The sequence below is a fragment of the Athene cunicularia genome (assembly GCF_003259725.1).
Source record: "Athene cunicularia isolate RWA chromosome 1 unlocalized genomic scaffold, athCun1 chr1_part2, whole genome shotgun sequence".
Taxonomy (NCBI): domain Eukaryota; kingdom Metazoa; phylum Chordata; class Aves; order Strigiformes; family Strigidae; genus Athene; species Athene cunicularia.
This window is the reverse complement of record NW_020799092.1, coordinates 23,484,574-23,501,415: the sequence shown is the minus strand read 5'-3', so window position 1 is coordinate 23,501,415 and position 16,842 is coordinate 23,484,574. Positions and strand designations below refer to the sequence as shown.

Sequence of the window (16,842 nt, the reverse complement as noted above, 5' to 3'; positions counted from 1 at the left end):
TGTATATTAGAATTCTTGCCAAAGGCAAAAATGAAAGAGAATAATGTACCCTCTCCCCCTTTCCTGCCTAGGCTATGAAAATTTTCTGGTCTTTATTGTTATTTTATTGTTTTGGGTTTTTTTGTTTGTTTGTTTTTTTTTCATGGTGGGGTGGGGTATTTTAGAAACCAGGATGCCACAGCCCTGTGAAATTGAAATTATTCTTATGGAAAATTGACCATGAGTAGCAGGCCTGACTTTCCTCATCATGTGGGTCAAAGACAGCTCATGAAGGACACTGGGATACTAACTGATTTTGGGGACAGAAATGTAAAGTGAAGCCCCAGTAACCCTGTTTAAGTCAGTCTTAAAAGAATAATATAAAGGTAAACATTTACTTTTTCTTTTTTTTTTTTTTTTTTTTTATTTTTTTTTTTTTTTTAATTTATTTTTTGGCAAGAGTTGAGCAAACACAACAGAAGAGTAAGGTGCTACTTCTGCCGTGCAAAGCTGACGCCGTTTCATCCAGTAAAGCCTATTTACTTGTCTGCACATACAAGTAGGCCCTTCAGTCCAAGCCATCTGAACCTATTACCGGATAAAAGACCTTGCTTAATACCTGCATTTGGACCTGAACTATCTGCATTTCACCAGTATAACATGAATAATGTGGACATGCACATCTTCAAGAACTGTTGTGGCGGTTCAGAGTTCTGCATCCAGTTTCATCATTTATGTCCCTGTTTAGGGAGTTCTGAATTCTCACATTTTAATTTGATTATCCCTGTATTATTGTTGCTCTAAGAAATAACCACATAATGCCAATTCATGGTACAAACCCAACATGTCAGTCAACGTTTCTGTTTAAATGTTAGTATCAAACTTGAGCTAATCTATCTGTACATCTCTTCGCAGATTATGCTGACGTTTTCAGCAGTGTTTGGTGTGATTGTATATCGAATCACGACGGCGGCGGCTTTGTCCTTCAGCACAAAGGAGACAACGAGATCAAATGTTCGAGTGACTGTGACCGCAACTGCTGTCATCATTAACCTCGTTGTGATACTTATACTTGATGAAATTTATGGAGCTGTTGCCAAATGGCTGACAGAAATTGGTAAAACTATCTCACCACATTCCTCATTAGTACGTTACATGTATTGACACGAGAGTATGCAAGGAGGTTCTAATAGGAATATTTCCCACTGAAGAGTGCCAGTGAAAATATTCAGGCCTATGGGGTAAGATGCTCAGACATGCCTCTGTGAACTAGGGGTCTAAGCTGCAACATGCAATGTGCCACTAATAGGACTAATTAGCCTGGCCATAATGCCATGTTAACGCAGCTGTGCTATTTCCAGGATCTCAGCTGGTATTTCTGCGTTACATTGGCTCAGGGCCAAGATCCACTTATCTAGAGCTGGTTGAGAATGGTTGAGAATTTTTGACCTGGTATGTATTTTAACATATGTCTTTACCTCTAGGAGTCTGGTTTATTGAAAGTCATTGGTTTGTTTCAACGATGTTGCTGGCTTTGGCAAAACTAACATGGCAAAGGCTTACCATGTTATTTTGTTGCTGTGACTTTTACCAGGTCCTTACCACTCAAAAGATTTTTTTTTTTTTATTTTTTTTTTTGGCCATTATATGGGCATGTCTAGGCTGGATTTTTTAATAATAATACCTATTTCAGTTAGGGGCTGGATTTTTTTTTTTTTTTTTTGGTAATATTTTTGTATTCTTACAAGCCTGGCAATATATTTAAGTCTTCTAGAGGCGAGTCAGACCTTTGACTACTACAGGGGTTTAGGCTAGAGTTTTGCTTTGTTATATACATTAGGCTAAAGTTGTTTACTAATAGGGGTTTATCTGGGAGTTTAGTTTTGTTATGTAAATTAGGCCAAAGCTGTTAGCTGATAAGGCCCTAACATGAAATTCTTATTGCTGTCGTTAACTATTGCTTACCACATTTTTATACATCACTTCTAATTCTAGATGTTTCGAAGTCTAGGAACATAAAGTGAGTTACTCAAAACAGTGAAAGTCAATCAGCAACCACAGATGCCTTTAACTGTAGTACGTGCTCTACCTGTCAATTCTGGGTATCTAAACCTAGGCATCCAAATTAGCAACTTTTTGATAATTGGAGCCTGACTCAATCATTCAAAATTGCGGATTCCCTTCTTGTAAAACCTACATGTGATTGTGAAGCTTTGTAAAACCTACAGTGATGTGAAGCTGGCTGGATCTAGCAGACCAAATTAAAAATTTAGGAATTCTTAAGATTTATGCTTTTTATCTCATGTTCTCAAGACACTTTCAAAGTCACAAGTGAAAATGTCTATTTTAGTCTTATTTTCTGAAGAACACCATAAAAAACCCTAAAGTTTTGTAGCTTTCATTATAGACATCAAATCCTGAATTTTTGAAATATGGTCCTGTGGTTTTACCAGTAAGAATAGCCTGATAGTTTAGATTAAATTTGTGAAGTATTTGAAAGAAACTAAGACAAAGCAATTCATTTTCACAGAATGCCACCATATGGTGTTAATTTGTTTGCTTATGTTTCGATCCAGCTTTGGGCAGAATGTAGCAGGGTTACACAAATGAACTCTGTTCTAGTGGCATAAAGAAGCTTGGGTTTACTGTCCAGACCAAAACTGTTCCCAGATTTTCAGCTTTCATATAACTGCCAAGCTGCTAACTGTATGCAATCTGATCAATTCTGTCCACCTCACCTGCCCAGGTAAGGGAGCACACAGCTCTCGAGGCACGACACTGCTGGGTGAAAAGATTAGGAAGAGATGAAAGCCAGGCTGCTTCTCTCTGCCAGTTTCTAGGCAAAAGTTGGGAAGTGCAAGCTACTGCCGTTGCTTCTCTGGGGAAGCACAGAAGGAAAAACTCTCCCTTTGAAATGTGCACCACTCTGTGAGAGAATCAAGAATGTCGTCTTTGGTGATTATTCTTCCCCTGTCACTTTGCATTTAATTCTAATCCTATCTTTATTTAGGCAGCATTCCTAATTAGCCATCAGATGTTTTCTTTAAGAAGGATCCATCTGAGTAATCTCTAGTGCCACAAATTACAGGAGTTAGAAAGTTCATTCAGGCAGCTTTCTCCAGTGCTAGGCTCAGATGCCAACTGTAATCATAATGTTAAAAAAAATTGCAATTCATTCATGCTGATAAATGCTCCTTACCTTGTGAACTTTCATTTTGCTGAGGAGAGCAAAACATACTCAATTATTTTTTTCACACTGCAGTTAATCAACAAGTTGAGGAACACACTTGTTGAGCTGGAGGAGCAGCTCTTGACAGCATAGGTTTTTATTCCAACCTCAAGCACACTTGAATCTTGAGTGAAAAATTAAGTGCATCTGTAAGCACAAGAATAGTACCACTGATAGCAGTTGCATTCTTTGTAGGATCAAAGTAATGCATCTGCCTCAGTAAGTGCTGATTCTGTGCTTCGGGGGAAAAAAAGTAGTAGTATTTTTGTAATCAATACAGAGAGCTCCTTGAAGATGCTCTAGGACCTCACGCACCTTGTGTGGATCCAGCAAAGCAGGGAACCGATGCCCCCTTACTGTAAATCAGACCAGCAAAAGTGCAGATTATATCCTGGTATTCTCAGGTTGATCCCCTCATCTTCAATAATCAGGTGGTGTCAGACTTGATTTCCAACTCATTTGCTCACTTGTAACTTCACTTAGGTCCAGGCAGAACCAGTCAAATGAGGATAAAATCAAATTTATTTGAGTTTGTGCCTTACAAAGGCAGCAATTCCTTCAGTGAACTAAGGCCCATGACCCAGATCGCTCAGCTCAGTCTCTACCTGGAAACTTTCAGCTGCCCAATTTTGGTATAACGTGCTGCACAACCAGCCATATATTATGAGTGTATCTTTTTTTTTTTTTTTTTTTTTGAAAGTTTTCTCTCTTACTAATGCATCTATTCTGGCTGGATGCATTTCTTGTGTAGCAGACTCCTCTAGCTAGAGGACAAATTCTATGCATGCCTCTATTGGTATGGTATAGTATATCTGAGTGTGGGGAGGGAGTGAAGTGCTGAGTGAGTCTCTGGAACCATATATGGTGTGCAAATTTTCATCCAGAGGCTGAGCTCATCTTTGTGGGAGTTCTCCATAAGGGAAAGGCTAGGATTTTTTCTCCCTCAAATTAAAAACCGCACCACTGTTATTCGATATTCCTGTTGCCTTGAGCTGTTGTCCTGAGGATCAATCCAGCATATGGGGTCATCTACAAATTGTTCAAACCCTCTGAAGGTTTAATTAAGCTTTTCTATATGTATAGGTGAATGATGGCTTAGGGTTCACCACATTGTGTATTGACCTTTTTATGAAAACCTGGTTGAAAGTATCACAAATAAAGCTGGGCAGTAGGGACTCGTTAGAGCTTTGCTATTATTTTAGTGCTCAAACAAACAAGATGCTTCTTTTTTTAACAACAAATCCCAAAGCAACCAAAACACCCAAATTGTGCCCCAAAACAAAACTGTAAAAGTACAGCAGTATTTTTAATGAAGCTCTTAAAGCCAGAGCTCTGGATCTACCTTACTATTTCACATTTCCATTGTGCTACTGAAATGCAGTCGAGAACATGCCACAATACAATTACCTGCTCTCACATTAGTTAACAGCTCAGGATGAGCCTGGCAATACAAGAATTTAACCCACTTAGAATATTTGAAAAAAAGAGGATCCTGTTGTCAGCTGGAAAAGCCTCTGTGTCATACCTATGTACTCTAGAAAATTCCATAGAAATTGGAAATAAATCTGGGAACAGGTAATGAATACTGAAAATGTTTAAGACAGATATTTACAAGTTATCTAAAGAAGTCTACAAAAGTAGAATATATATATGGAATGGAGAAGCATTAGCAAAAATGTGCATTTATTTTGCATGGCAGTTAACAATTCACTTAATGCCTTATTCAGAAAGGTACTTAGTCTTGGTTTTAGCGTTAAGCACATTAACAATCTCATAGAAAAAAAGGCTTGTGCACACAGATTTAAGAAGGCTTTTAAGGTGTTTTTTTCTGGATGAAAGTCTTTGTACTTTGCTTTCATCATTCATGAATTGAGAACATTAATGCTTTGTTATTTCAGTTGTGTAACTGATAACCGTATGTATGTTAAGATGAGCATGCTTATATGTATTAAAGCCATTTATACTGCTTTAGCTTTATACAATCGAATATCAAGAGCCAATTTTTTAATTTTTTTTTCTTCAAACTCTGGATAGATAGTAGAACCACATATATATATAATTATTTCTATTATTATTAATAATAATATATACATTATGTTAATATAGTTAATGATATTATATAGTTAATAATATAATAGATGTCAGAGTAAATAGCAGAGGAGGTTTGTGCTAAGATTTCACAGATGTGGCCTAAAGCAGGGAAGGTGATAAGATCTGCCCAGGTCTCTCAGCAACGCGTTGAAAAAGACTGGAAAAGAAGTGAGGTATTGTCAGGTCCAGCCCAGGCATCAGGATCTGTCAGGTTTTTTGTCACCAGGGTATTGCACAGACAACAATGAGCAACTTGGAATAAGCTGTCAGAGGCCTATCAGAGAATCAAGTTCATTACGTTGTCATTATTAATGTTTCTATCAAAGAATCTTCAATGTCCATCTGGAAATCTGGAAGGACTCTGGAAATAAGGAGTCAGTGACAGAGGTAGTGTGCATTGGTTCAAATTAAAAGTAAAAAAGAAAAAAAAACAACTGTATGAGCTCAAAGTTTGGAGTTTAGTATTGTATTTGCAGATATCAGGGATGTTTACATATTTACTAATTGATTTCTCTGGTTTACTTTCGCCCCCCCAGAGGTACCAAAAACAGAGAAAACCTTTGAGGAAAGACTGATTTTGAAGGCATTCTTACTCAAGTTTGTGAATTCTTATGCACCGATTTTTTATGTTGCCTTTTTTAAAGGAAGGTAAGATAAATGTCCTTTACATATAGATATTTATGTGTGTATACATATATATATATTAGTGGATCTGTGTTTAAAAATGGGTACAAAGGGTTACATAACTAAGCCTGGGACTATCCACCTTCATTAGCTATGAAAAAATATCTTTAACATGATTGTCTAAAGCTTGCTTTTGAATGACAGGGCATGATGTCGAGTATTGTCCTGTCTCTCTTCTAAGCAGAGCATTGTTCTGAAATGCAACCGTTTTATTCTAAAACAAGAATAATTCCACACCTCAGAAAATAATTCCTTTTAGTTAAAAAAGTGTTGCATTTATGAGTAAATAGTACTGCTTACAAGTCTTCACTTTTCATATTTTAGCATTTTTTTCTTGAAACAATCATTTAGCTAAGAAAGATTTTGCTGTTTAATTTAAAATTATGGAACTACTTTCTCAACATTTTGCACTATTCGCCCATATCAAGTTAAATTAAGAAATTGTTATAGTCAACTGGAAGTTGCATGTTTTGGCAAATGAACTGATTGACCAAAAAGCTAATTCAGCTGTCCTGCTAAATAAGTGTGACTTCCTATGGGTTCAGGTTCATCGTCTTTTGGGACCCAGTTATCCACAGCATAACACATGCTTTTAAATGGGAAGCTAAAATGATTGTTTGCTAAAACTTTGGCAAAAATGTTTAAAACATCTCCTGGATTCTGTTTCAGACCATTTTTCTGTTCCTTTTGGGGGCTGTAAAGTATATTAATCTATGCTCTTCACTAATCCTATTCAACATCATTGATTTAAGAATTAATGATACATTTTACCAGTGGTTTTAAATATTGTAAGACATTAATGAAAAATATCACTTTTTTTTTCTTTTTTAACTTTTTTTTTTTTTTTTTGTATTGTATGTTTATAATAAAATCAATCTCACTGTTTCTCCCTCTGTAGTCAGAAAACCCTTGACTGTGTATAGATGAGTAAATAACTCTATTCAGGACATTACTCAGATGCAAGAGAATGTGAGTTAGGTTATGTTTTCCCGGTTTAGTTTGTGATCTCTAATCAAGAGAGAGATTTTATTATTATATCACAGAAAAATATTTTGTTAAAATTATTTCATCAAGATGTACTAGAAAAACATTTGTAGAGGTCTATTACTCTGAAATAATTTTAAATAATTGAAGTTGAATAGGAGTCGAGTCTCTTAAAATTCTTGTTGAAGTAGCTAGTTCTGAAATATTTTAGCTAATATGAATGAACTGTTATGTTGCTGAAGTTAACTTTTTTCTTATTTTTATATTATTTCATATATTGTTACCGCTTTCAGATTTGTTGGCCGTCCTGGACATTATGTATATGTGTTTGATGGTTATCGAATGGAAGAGGTAAGTACATCTGAAATTCAACCAAATATTTATTAACAAAAGGCGATATGCATGCAGTGTATTCATTGGAATTTAGACAATTAAATAAAAATTGAAAACATGTTAAACCAAGATGTTAGATCTTCTTCAACATAAATAGACAAACCCCAAATTTTCTTACTGGGGCGCCTGTATCTTCTCTCTTTCTGTAGTTCTGATTACTTTGTAGTCTATCTTAGGGGAAGCTTCACCATTTCTATGCTTTACAACTGAGCACTATGGTGCAAACAGATTAAATGATTTGACCAAGGCCCGTGGGAGACCTGTGGCAGAGATGGAATTTGAATTTGGCTTCACATTCGGTAAATCACTAGAAGCAAAGCAATTTTAGTAGCCTAAAAATCTATAGACGTTTTGTGCTAAATCTGTAAACACTTTATTTTTTTTTTTAATTTTAATAATTCCTTTAAAGTGCTGTGGGTATTCCCTTTAAAATCAGTAGACATACTCAAGGTTTTACAATAAAGCTTATGCATAAGTCTTTGCAAGATTGAAGACTTTCTCCCCCCTTGGGAGACATCAGGTTGGAAGAGTACTGGTGATACTGCATTATGTTTATTACATTGATTATATAGTAAATATCCTAAAAGGAAATATAGTAGCCCCTGGGCACATTAAGTTATTTCAGAGCTCTGCATATTTTCCATTATGCAGTTTTATGAGTAGAGATGAAATACCTTGTTAAGGATAGAACTGCAATGATCAATGAGCTCCGTGCTCCTGCACAAATTGGTGGCACGGGTGGCAGGCACATAGAGACATCGATAGCTCTTCCAACTGGGTACTTTTAAAATAATTCTTCTACTCCCTTCACACTCTACGGTTCTGTTTAATTACAGTGTGCTCCAGGAGGGTGTTTGATGGAACTCTGTATTCAGCTGAGCATCATTATGCTTGGAAAACAACTGATTCAAAACAACCTGTTTGAAATTGGAATCCCGTATGTATCCCAGCCTTCTCCATTACCATGCATTATTCCTATGACACTGTAAATTAAAGCCTTGATCCTTATTGGGCTGAATGGGACTTCTGCCACTGACTTCAGTGGGTTCTAATTGAATGTGATGATAAATCACGTTTTTGGTTGTGATGAAATGATCTGGCTGTATTTTATGTTGAATAATTGGCTATATCTGCAGTAAATGGCTTAAAGAAAGTGATTGAATATATTAAATAATTGATCTAAATTAATTTTAGAAACCTGGGAAAACAGGCAAGGTATGATAGATCTCTTGGGGAGTTTTAGAGAAGCTTTCAGAGATGCAGCATGGAATACAAATGAGTATAAAGTGGAGGAGAGATGGCATGGAGAAAAGCAATAGCTCATAAAAGATGTTAAAACGTATTACTTGATCTATGACTGTTTTATGGGTTTACAGATGAAATCCACACATTTCTAAGGTGCTTGTATGTCAGTATGTCGCTGTAGGATGGAGGAGCTAGAGTATGGGAGAGATGCTGACATACTACTCGGTGGTGCTCTGCCGCAGAAAGCTTAGTGCACAGTGTCCTCTGCTCCAAATACAGCGAGAAATCTTTCTTGGTCTGTCTCCAGCGCCAAGAAGATCTTCAGATACTGAGAATCCACCGAGGATGTTCTGCTCCTGCCTCTTGAGAGGTTTGCTCTCGGTTCCTTCCACTGAAACATCCTTGTTGGTGGCAGTGGCCTGTGAAATGTATTAGATGAAGAGTCTGGCTTACACACAAGCCTCAACACAACTGAAGTTAGTCAGAATCTTTCAACTCTGGTGTCAGTAGCTTTTGGATCACAGCCATAAGAAAGGCCTTGAAGATGCTAACTAGAAACCAAGATGAGTGATTCTTGAAAGATTATGAAATGTTTTTAAAATGAGCCTTCCCCCCTTTCCCTAGCAAGAACTTTTTTTTTTTTTTTTTAAGTAATTTAAATAGGGAGCAAAAACATATTCCCAAACAAATCAAATATTTCATTATTCTTATGTCAAAGTTCAAGAGGGAGGCCTGTTTTCTGTCTACATTTCACTGAGTTTACAGTTTATTTTGAGAAAAGGGTGGTAAATCATTCCCAAAATATCTGACATGTTGAAGGCTTAAAGCTTTCTCAGTGTAAACCTGGTGTGATTATTTTTTTTTCCCGTCTTTCGAAAACTTACTGCTACTGGACTTTTTTAATGGGGATTTTATGATGTTAGAAATACTGTATTTATTATTTTTGATTCATGAAGGCAGAGGCTGATCCAGTCCAAACAGAAAATTCCTCTCAAATTATTTCTCAGTTCCCTCACTGCAAGTCTTGGTGCAGGAATGTGACAATTTAATCCTATTTTTCTCCCTCATTTCTGCTCCCTCATGCTTCTGCCAACAACCTATGGCGGCTCCAGTTTTAAAAACTGAATAACTGTTTAAAAACAAGCATACTTTCATCCTCTCCTTCCCAGAGAAATACCTCATTTTGGTCACAATGCTACCTTGTCATCCTGAAATAAGCACACCTGGTTTTCCTTTGCTTGTCTACCTTCTCAAGAAAATCACGTGTGTATCTGTAGGGCTCGGCCCTTCTCACTGGACCTGTTTGTACCAAGAGAAGAACAGTGCTTTACTGAACACTTAATTAAATCAGAATTAATCTTGTATTTCTGCATGGACCACTCTAGTGGTTTGGACTAGGATCCTCAGTGGTGCTCTATTCTGCTCCACACACAGACCACTTTGAGTACCGATCAGTCAGATTTTCAAAGGGCTGTGTATAGGTCTGTTGAACACACATAAATGCAGACCAAAAGGGACTCCAAACATGTATGTGTTACACAAGTAGTAGTTCTGGCATGTCTGTGTCTCACATGTAGTCTACTATGTCTATACGTGCTATACAGGAGATGTGACGTGTATAGATAAACATACCCTCGGTCTCTGCCCTCCAGCCTTCTCATCTGGCTTCCTCCTGTGTGCTAGCTATCCTTTCTATTCTGCTTCCTATTTTCCTTGGTAAACTCTTACAGTCAGCTCATCTCCTCTGTTGGATCATGCTTTTTCTACCAGTAAATTTTTTATTTTCCTTCCCAGGCTATCTCTGTCTTCATTGGGCCCTTGTTTTATTTTCCTGTGTCTACTTTTGCACAGGCTATACACTGGGATGAACTGTCCTCCTGTGGCAGAAAGATAGATCAATCTTTTCTATCTCCAGTTTCAGCAGCTGCATTTATTTTTCCCCTTGCCTTGTGCTTCTCTGAAGGGGATGAGGGTCAGAGTGAATAGCACAGATTCTTCCATTGGCTCCCTGTGTTTTCACGGAGGGCAGAGCACAAGTGCTGCCATCAACTCTACCCATATGAAGGGGCAGAAGGGACTAGCATAAGTGGTGATTTGTTCTTCAGACTCTGGAACTGTCCTCTATAGGTCTATAATGTGGAAGTATCGCTCTGCTAAATTGTATGATGACCCAGATCAAAATAGTTTTCTTCCTTATTGAGATTTCGGGATTATTTTCAGAATACCTTTTGTTTTGATTCACCATAAAACCCAAGGTATTTTAATTGCTTTGCAGAATATCGCAAAGCCTTACTTGCTGTCTCTTTCCCTCAAAAATAATACTACTAAGTAGATGACAGACTGAGTTTATGAGCAGCAGACATCCATTATGTCTCCAGTTCCCCAAATGTTCTTGCAATTGGGAACCATCATTCAATGTCTTCATTCGGGCTTACCCACGGTCGGTGCTGTGTAAGGAGTTATGAAATCAAAATTCAGATGACAGCCCTGCACTGTTTGGGATGATTGGGACACATCCTTGCTTTTTCCTTCGGCATGACTTCGTTTTCACTTTCTATACCCAAGAATATCAAAACAGCTAGGTAAGTGCAACAACCTTTGAACTATGGAAAACTAAGGCTTCTTGAACTGGAATGTGTGTTCTGTGGGGCTGGAATTCACAAGTTTAACACATCTACATATGCTACATTTCACTCAGATGTGTCACATACCATAATTCTTTTACTGTTGCCACAGGAATTGACCCTAAAAGGCTGCAGGGCTTGAGAGCCTTAACCTAGAGTTCCTTTAAGACTTCTTTTCTTCAGTTCTGTTTGTCTGAACTTACTGAAAAAAATCCATGTGGTTATTTTATTACTCTCTGTCTATGACCTTGGTGATAAACCAGGGTGAAATTCTGGCCCTATTGAAGTCGACTGCAAAACTTTCACTGACTTTAGTGGAACCATGATTTTGGCCTTTCAATTCAATATCAGTTTCCATCACTTACTTCAAAATGCACTTAAATATGCTGGATGAGAATACCAAGAGTTAATAAGATCAGTTTAAAGACACCCTTTCATAGCTATTACCTTTCATGTTGTTTTTCACAGTTAATAAATTATTATTAATTTTTTGTTTGTTTGTTTTGTTTTATTTTACTGATCTTGGTTGTTGTTTTCTTCTCTTTGAGAAATCAATAAGTCCCAAACACAACTGAAACTCCTGTAGAATCCAGAAGGTCTGAATATGCCAAGGAACCATGACTATACCATAAATTTGTGGAACAGAATGAGAGATTAAAGTCCTTTCATTCTCTCCCTGACTCCTTCTTCTACACCCCATCTGTGAATATAAGATCTTTCCTTATGTGAACGGACTGTAGGAATATGACTGAAGAAAAGCCTGGATCTTCAGTGCTCCTTCCCCAAAGCGGCAAACAAAATTACAGGCAAGGACACAAGATTCTGAGTCACTGCGTTTCCTTTTCAATAGTCACAAGCGCTGCAGCTACTCAACTGTCTTTTCTGCCCAGCTTTCTCCCTGTACCCTTGTCTATCATGCTAAAAAGGAGAAAGCATCAACTGGAAGGATAGCTTTAAAAACCACCTAATATAAATAATTATCCTTGGCAGCTGCATTCTGGGGGGGTTTGTCTTTTCATGTAGAGTCTCTCTTGGCATCTCTGTTCTATGAAGTGTTGCCTTGCAGTACTTCAAATCCAGTTCTTGGTGACTATCACGGGGGATCTGCCTTTGCAGTACTCAAGGGCATTTTTTTAACTGAGAATCTTGAGAAAATGGTAAACTGATGCTCATTTCCAATCTTTCTGGTGAGCTCTGGTGGAGATGCATTGTGAGGACTTCACAGCCACTGAAGACACAAAGACTTACATCAACAAAATTATTTTTCTGAATCTGTCCTATTTCAACCTGCCCCCCCAGCTGTCCCACCTCTCCAGCCTCTATGTCCCACTCTGTCTCATTATACAAATTTCTTATTTTTCACAAGTCATCATCATGTCTTACCCTAAATCCCCCAAGTTCTGCTACTCCTTTTTACTGTATAGAGCAACGGTTGAGCCATCTCTTTTTTTTTTTTTTTTTTTTTGTGCTTGCAGCCCAGCCAGGATCATTTGGGTTTGATTTCTCTCTTCTTTTCCTCAGCTTTTTTCTCAAAAGCTTGTGGGTTCTTCAAGGGTGGAGCATTTTCCTGTAGTAATTTGATGGTCTCTTCAGATGCTGATTACCTTACATAAGTGATCTTATCGGTTATATTAGGAATTAGGAGCAGCGTAACCAAACCACATTCCCACCTCTTATCTAACACAACAGTTTGGTGTCAATGCCTTGTGAGAAACTACAGCATCATTTTTAACTGCTCTAGACATAGCCTTCTGACAAAAACCTGTTCTTCATTTTCTTTCTCCCTGATCTTCATGCTATTTGGTCGCCTTAATAATATTTATCTTGTGTTTTGATATTCACTGGCAAAATCACCGTAAATAATGGCTTTTCTACAGTTCTGCCGTTTTCTCTGTACAAATTCTAGCGGGGTCATGAAACTTTGTTGCCTGTGCCTCTTCAGCACAAAGCTTCTTGGAGACTCATCCTGAATGGGTGAAACTCCCTCTTTCTCACAGATGGGGCTGCCTGGCATGCAGAAATCAGACGCTAAAATAACTCTTGATTATCGTTGTCTGTCAACTTTGTTTCAAATTGTTGACCTGAGAAATTAAAAGACAGGTTTCACACAAGTTCATTTAAAAAGCTCACTCAGTTTTAATACCACAATCATATGTGCAGCTATAGAGTTCTGCAAAACTCATTTTCATTGCCCTACTGCTGTATGGCTGGAGAATAACTGTGCAAATCCCTGTTCTCTGTTCCTTTAACTTTCTGACACATTTCTGTTTGGTCTCAAACTTCACATGCTTGGATATGACACAAAGGTACACTTTTTGTGGAAAATTTGGAAGAATTAGTTTGGCTTGCTTTCAGTGGGTTGATCCCTTTAAAAATTACATAAAAATAAAAATAAGAACGTTCTTCAAAGCTTAACTCAAAATGGTTATAGGTGCCACTCCTCATGCCTGACTTATAGAGAGTGAGATGAAAAATTAAAAATTATTCCAGGTAACTGACCCCTGGATTTAGTGTATTCTCAAATAAACATTAAAAACAACAACTATTGTTTTAGTTACTGGATTCTCAGGGGAGTTATGTGTATGCATTAAACTCCATAACTCGACTCCGTGGTGCTATAACCAGAGGATTAGATCACACATGCACAGACTTCACATCTAAACACACCCAAATTTTATCTCAGCTGCTGCACAGTGACAGCAAGATGCTCTTCAACCTCATCTGCCCATGGAAATGTGAGGGACGTTTATAGCTCATATTATTTTATTGGAACAGAAATGAGCACTGTCTTGAACTTATTGTTCACTGTCCTCTGAGAGTCCCTCTCATTAGAAAATTAATTGGGATAGGGGTGGAAGAGCATCCTGGGAATTCTTTGATTGTTTTAAATCCTGCCCCCTGTCTCCTACCCTCCAAACACTATATCACCTCTGTCACAGACAAGTTCCCTTGATTGCCATAAAAGCAGAGGAGGGGGGAAAGGAAATTTTAGTGGCTTGAAATGGCTGAGTTTGCATGATGTAGGAGGTAAATGTCTTTGTAAGGATTCATCTAATCTTTTTTTTTTTTTTTTTCTTTAGGAAGTATTTTAAATCTGCCCATCCTTTTATTAAAACTGTGTAAACTGAATGTTCTGGGTACTGAAAGTATTCGCTTAGCCCCAGTATATCTGGGTGTTGCCAAAGTACTGAGGATGTTACCATCGGTCTTATGAGCTGCATCTCAGCTGCACCTGGAACAAAGCTGGAGTCGATCTGTTGGGTTTTGTAGCTTTGTGATGATGGGACTGATACCAAATCTAGATTTGGTTTAAGAGTGTCTGACAACCCCCATTTCCTCCGTACTGGTGATGGAATTGGATGGGTCCTGTAAGCACTGGTCAGTGTGTCAGTGTAGAAATTCTACAGTCACTGTGGTCATTCTCAGGCTGCTGTAGAGCCCTGTGCTGTGTGGTGACACGGTGGTCCTGTGTGGCTCACTGTATATTCAGGAACAAAGCCATAAACCTACTAAGGAAGGCCTTTAGTGTGTCTGCCAGCTAGCCTTGCCCTGCTATTTAAGGCAGGGTCTGAGAAAGTGGTTCTACTTAACTGAAAGGTGCAAATGAAACCCCTACCATTTCCCCATACGCTCCTGTCTCCAGGCCACACACCTCTAGTTCAAAGGCTTTATCGCAAGCTGGGGGGGGAAAAGTTTGTGGGAGAGCCCTGCTTACACTATTGGCAAAACATCACTGGAATTAGTCTGGATTTTCACTCATATGGCACATATGTGAAGAACTATAAAATAACGTTGTGCATATTTGTGAAAGGCAAAGTTCATCTGCAAAATGAAGACGTAAGTATAAATCTTTACGTTTTATGCTAATTCAACTGTATTTCACTTCCTTGATTTTGAAGAAATATCTCATTCTATTGCATTTTTTTCCACAGGAATTTCTCAATGGGCAAAATAGCATCAAGTTTTTGCTGCATATGTGCTTAAATTGTCATCTGGGTGGGGGGCACTGAGAATACTCTTATTTTACAGATGGATTAATTTTATTCTGGGATTATACTACTTATGAAATTCATATATTTGTCAGTGTCATGAAATTTGTATCCCCATCTCAGTGGGACAGTGACTGATATTCCTGCAGAGGTCCAAAGAAATACTTGCACCAAAAATTGCTCACCCATGTGAGTCATTTCTAGTCTGGCCAAAATGGATGATGATATTGTAAAACGTGGTCAAAATGAGAGCCTGTGGTACAATCTCTTCTGATCTATGGGAGCTGGGAGACAACCGGTCTATATTTACTTCAGAAATAGTAGAAAACACTTTGCTTTTCTGCTTCAGAGGCAGTGAAAACTCACCAGCATAGTTGGTCTTGCAAGACGTATATTTTTCAGGTTAGCAGAAATATTTTTCTGACTGAAATTGGGAATTTCCAAGTCTCACCATAACAGTGGTTCCACCTTTGCACAGTGGTTCCACCTTTATAAACACTGCGGCATATCTGCAGGAAAATTCAGAACCTCGAAAACTCTTGTGAGAAATCTCTGAAGGAAGATTATGTGGTTGTACAAGTACATAAAGAATCTAACTCCTGGTGAAGTAAGTACCGATTAGGCTGTTACTGCGTGTACCCCAAGTGTCACTTTTGTAGCAATAATTTCTTACTGAACCCAAAGTGACTGAGGTAGGATTTCTGTTTGTGTGTGACAGGAATGATACACCTCTCTGAGACCAAATTCTGCTGACCTTGCTGAAACTCTCTCATGAATCTGATTCTCTGTATTAGTTTGAACCCTGCATGTTAGGTAGAAGCAAGGGAATTGCATTTCTCCAGGATGAAAGGCCATTAGTAAAACCAAGACATTGCTTATACTTAACATTTCATCAGTACATATTTTATTATTTTTATTAGTTGTAGCATCATTTTGGTTAAATGAGTGCTTCGCCATTCAGGTTGCACAAGGAGCATTGTTTTTTGTCGGTTTAGATAAACTCAGGTATATGTGATTGTCACAAGGGATCTCTGGAATCTGAAAAGCTGCAGGTGTCTTTTGGTGGCCACAGGGCTGGCTTTAAGTCAATAACATTCATTTTTAGAGTCCTAAATGGCTTTGGACCTATCAGTATCTTGGAGATGCTTCTTTTTTTGATGCTGCTGATTTATTAGCAGAGGTGCTCATTCCCTTTGCTTTGAAAAACAATTTTTCTGCCATTTTGACCTTAAAAGTACTGTATTAAAAATTTCTAAGTTTCACGGTGAGAGAAAAGTGCACCAGTGCTATATATGTGGTATGAAGGTATCACATTACCTTCTGGTATTCTTTCTTTCTTTCTTTCTTTCTTTCTTTCTTTCTTTCTTTCTTTCTTTCTTTCTTTCTTTCTTTCTTTCTTTCTTTCTTTCTTTCTTTCTTTCTTTCTGTCTTTCTTGTCTGTCTTTCTGTCTTTCTTGTCTGTCTTTCTGTCTTTCTATCTGTCTTTCTATCTTGGAGAGGTGCTTCATGTGGTGTTTTTGAGAGTGTTACTTATTAGTAATACTATTTAGGTCCAAGGTGCTTGAGCTATGTGAAGATGCCCATTCAACATGCATGTAGAGAGAAAGAATTATGAAGAAGTACT

The 16,842-nt window shown here is 37.8% G+C and overlaps 1 protein-coding gene across 1 annotated transcript in view; it reads left to right on the top strand.

The window, feature by feature from the left end:
• ANO2 (anoctamin 2) overlaps positions 1–16,842 on the top strand; it is a 192,591-nt gene that overhangs the window by 152,539 nt on the left and 23,210 nt on the right. Inside the window, exons 16-19 of the mRNA XM_026862090.1 lie at positions 895–1,096; positions 5,836–5,947; positions 7,261–7,318; positions 8,197–8,297. Of these exons, the coding sequence (XP_026717891.1) occupies positions 895–1,096; positions 5,836–5,947; positions 7,261–7,318; positions 8,197–8,297 (473 nt within the window). The remainder of the gene's footprint in view (positions 1–894; positions 1,097–5,835; positions 5,948–7,260; positions 7,319–8,196; positions 8,298–16,842) is intronic.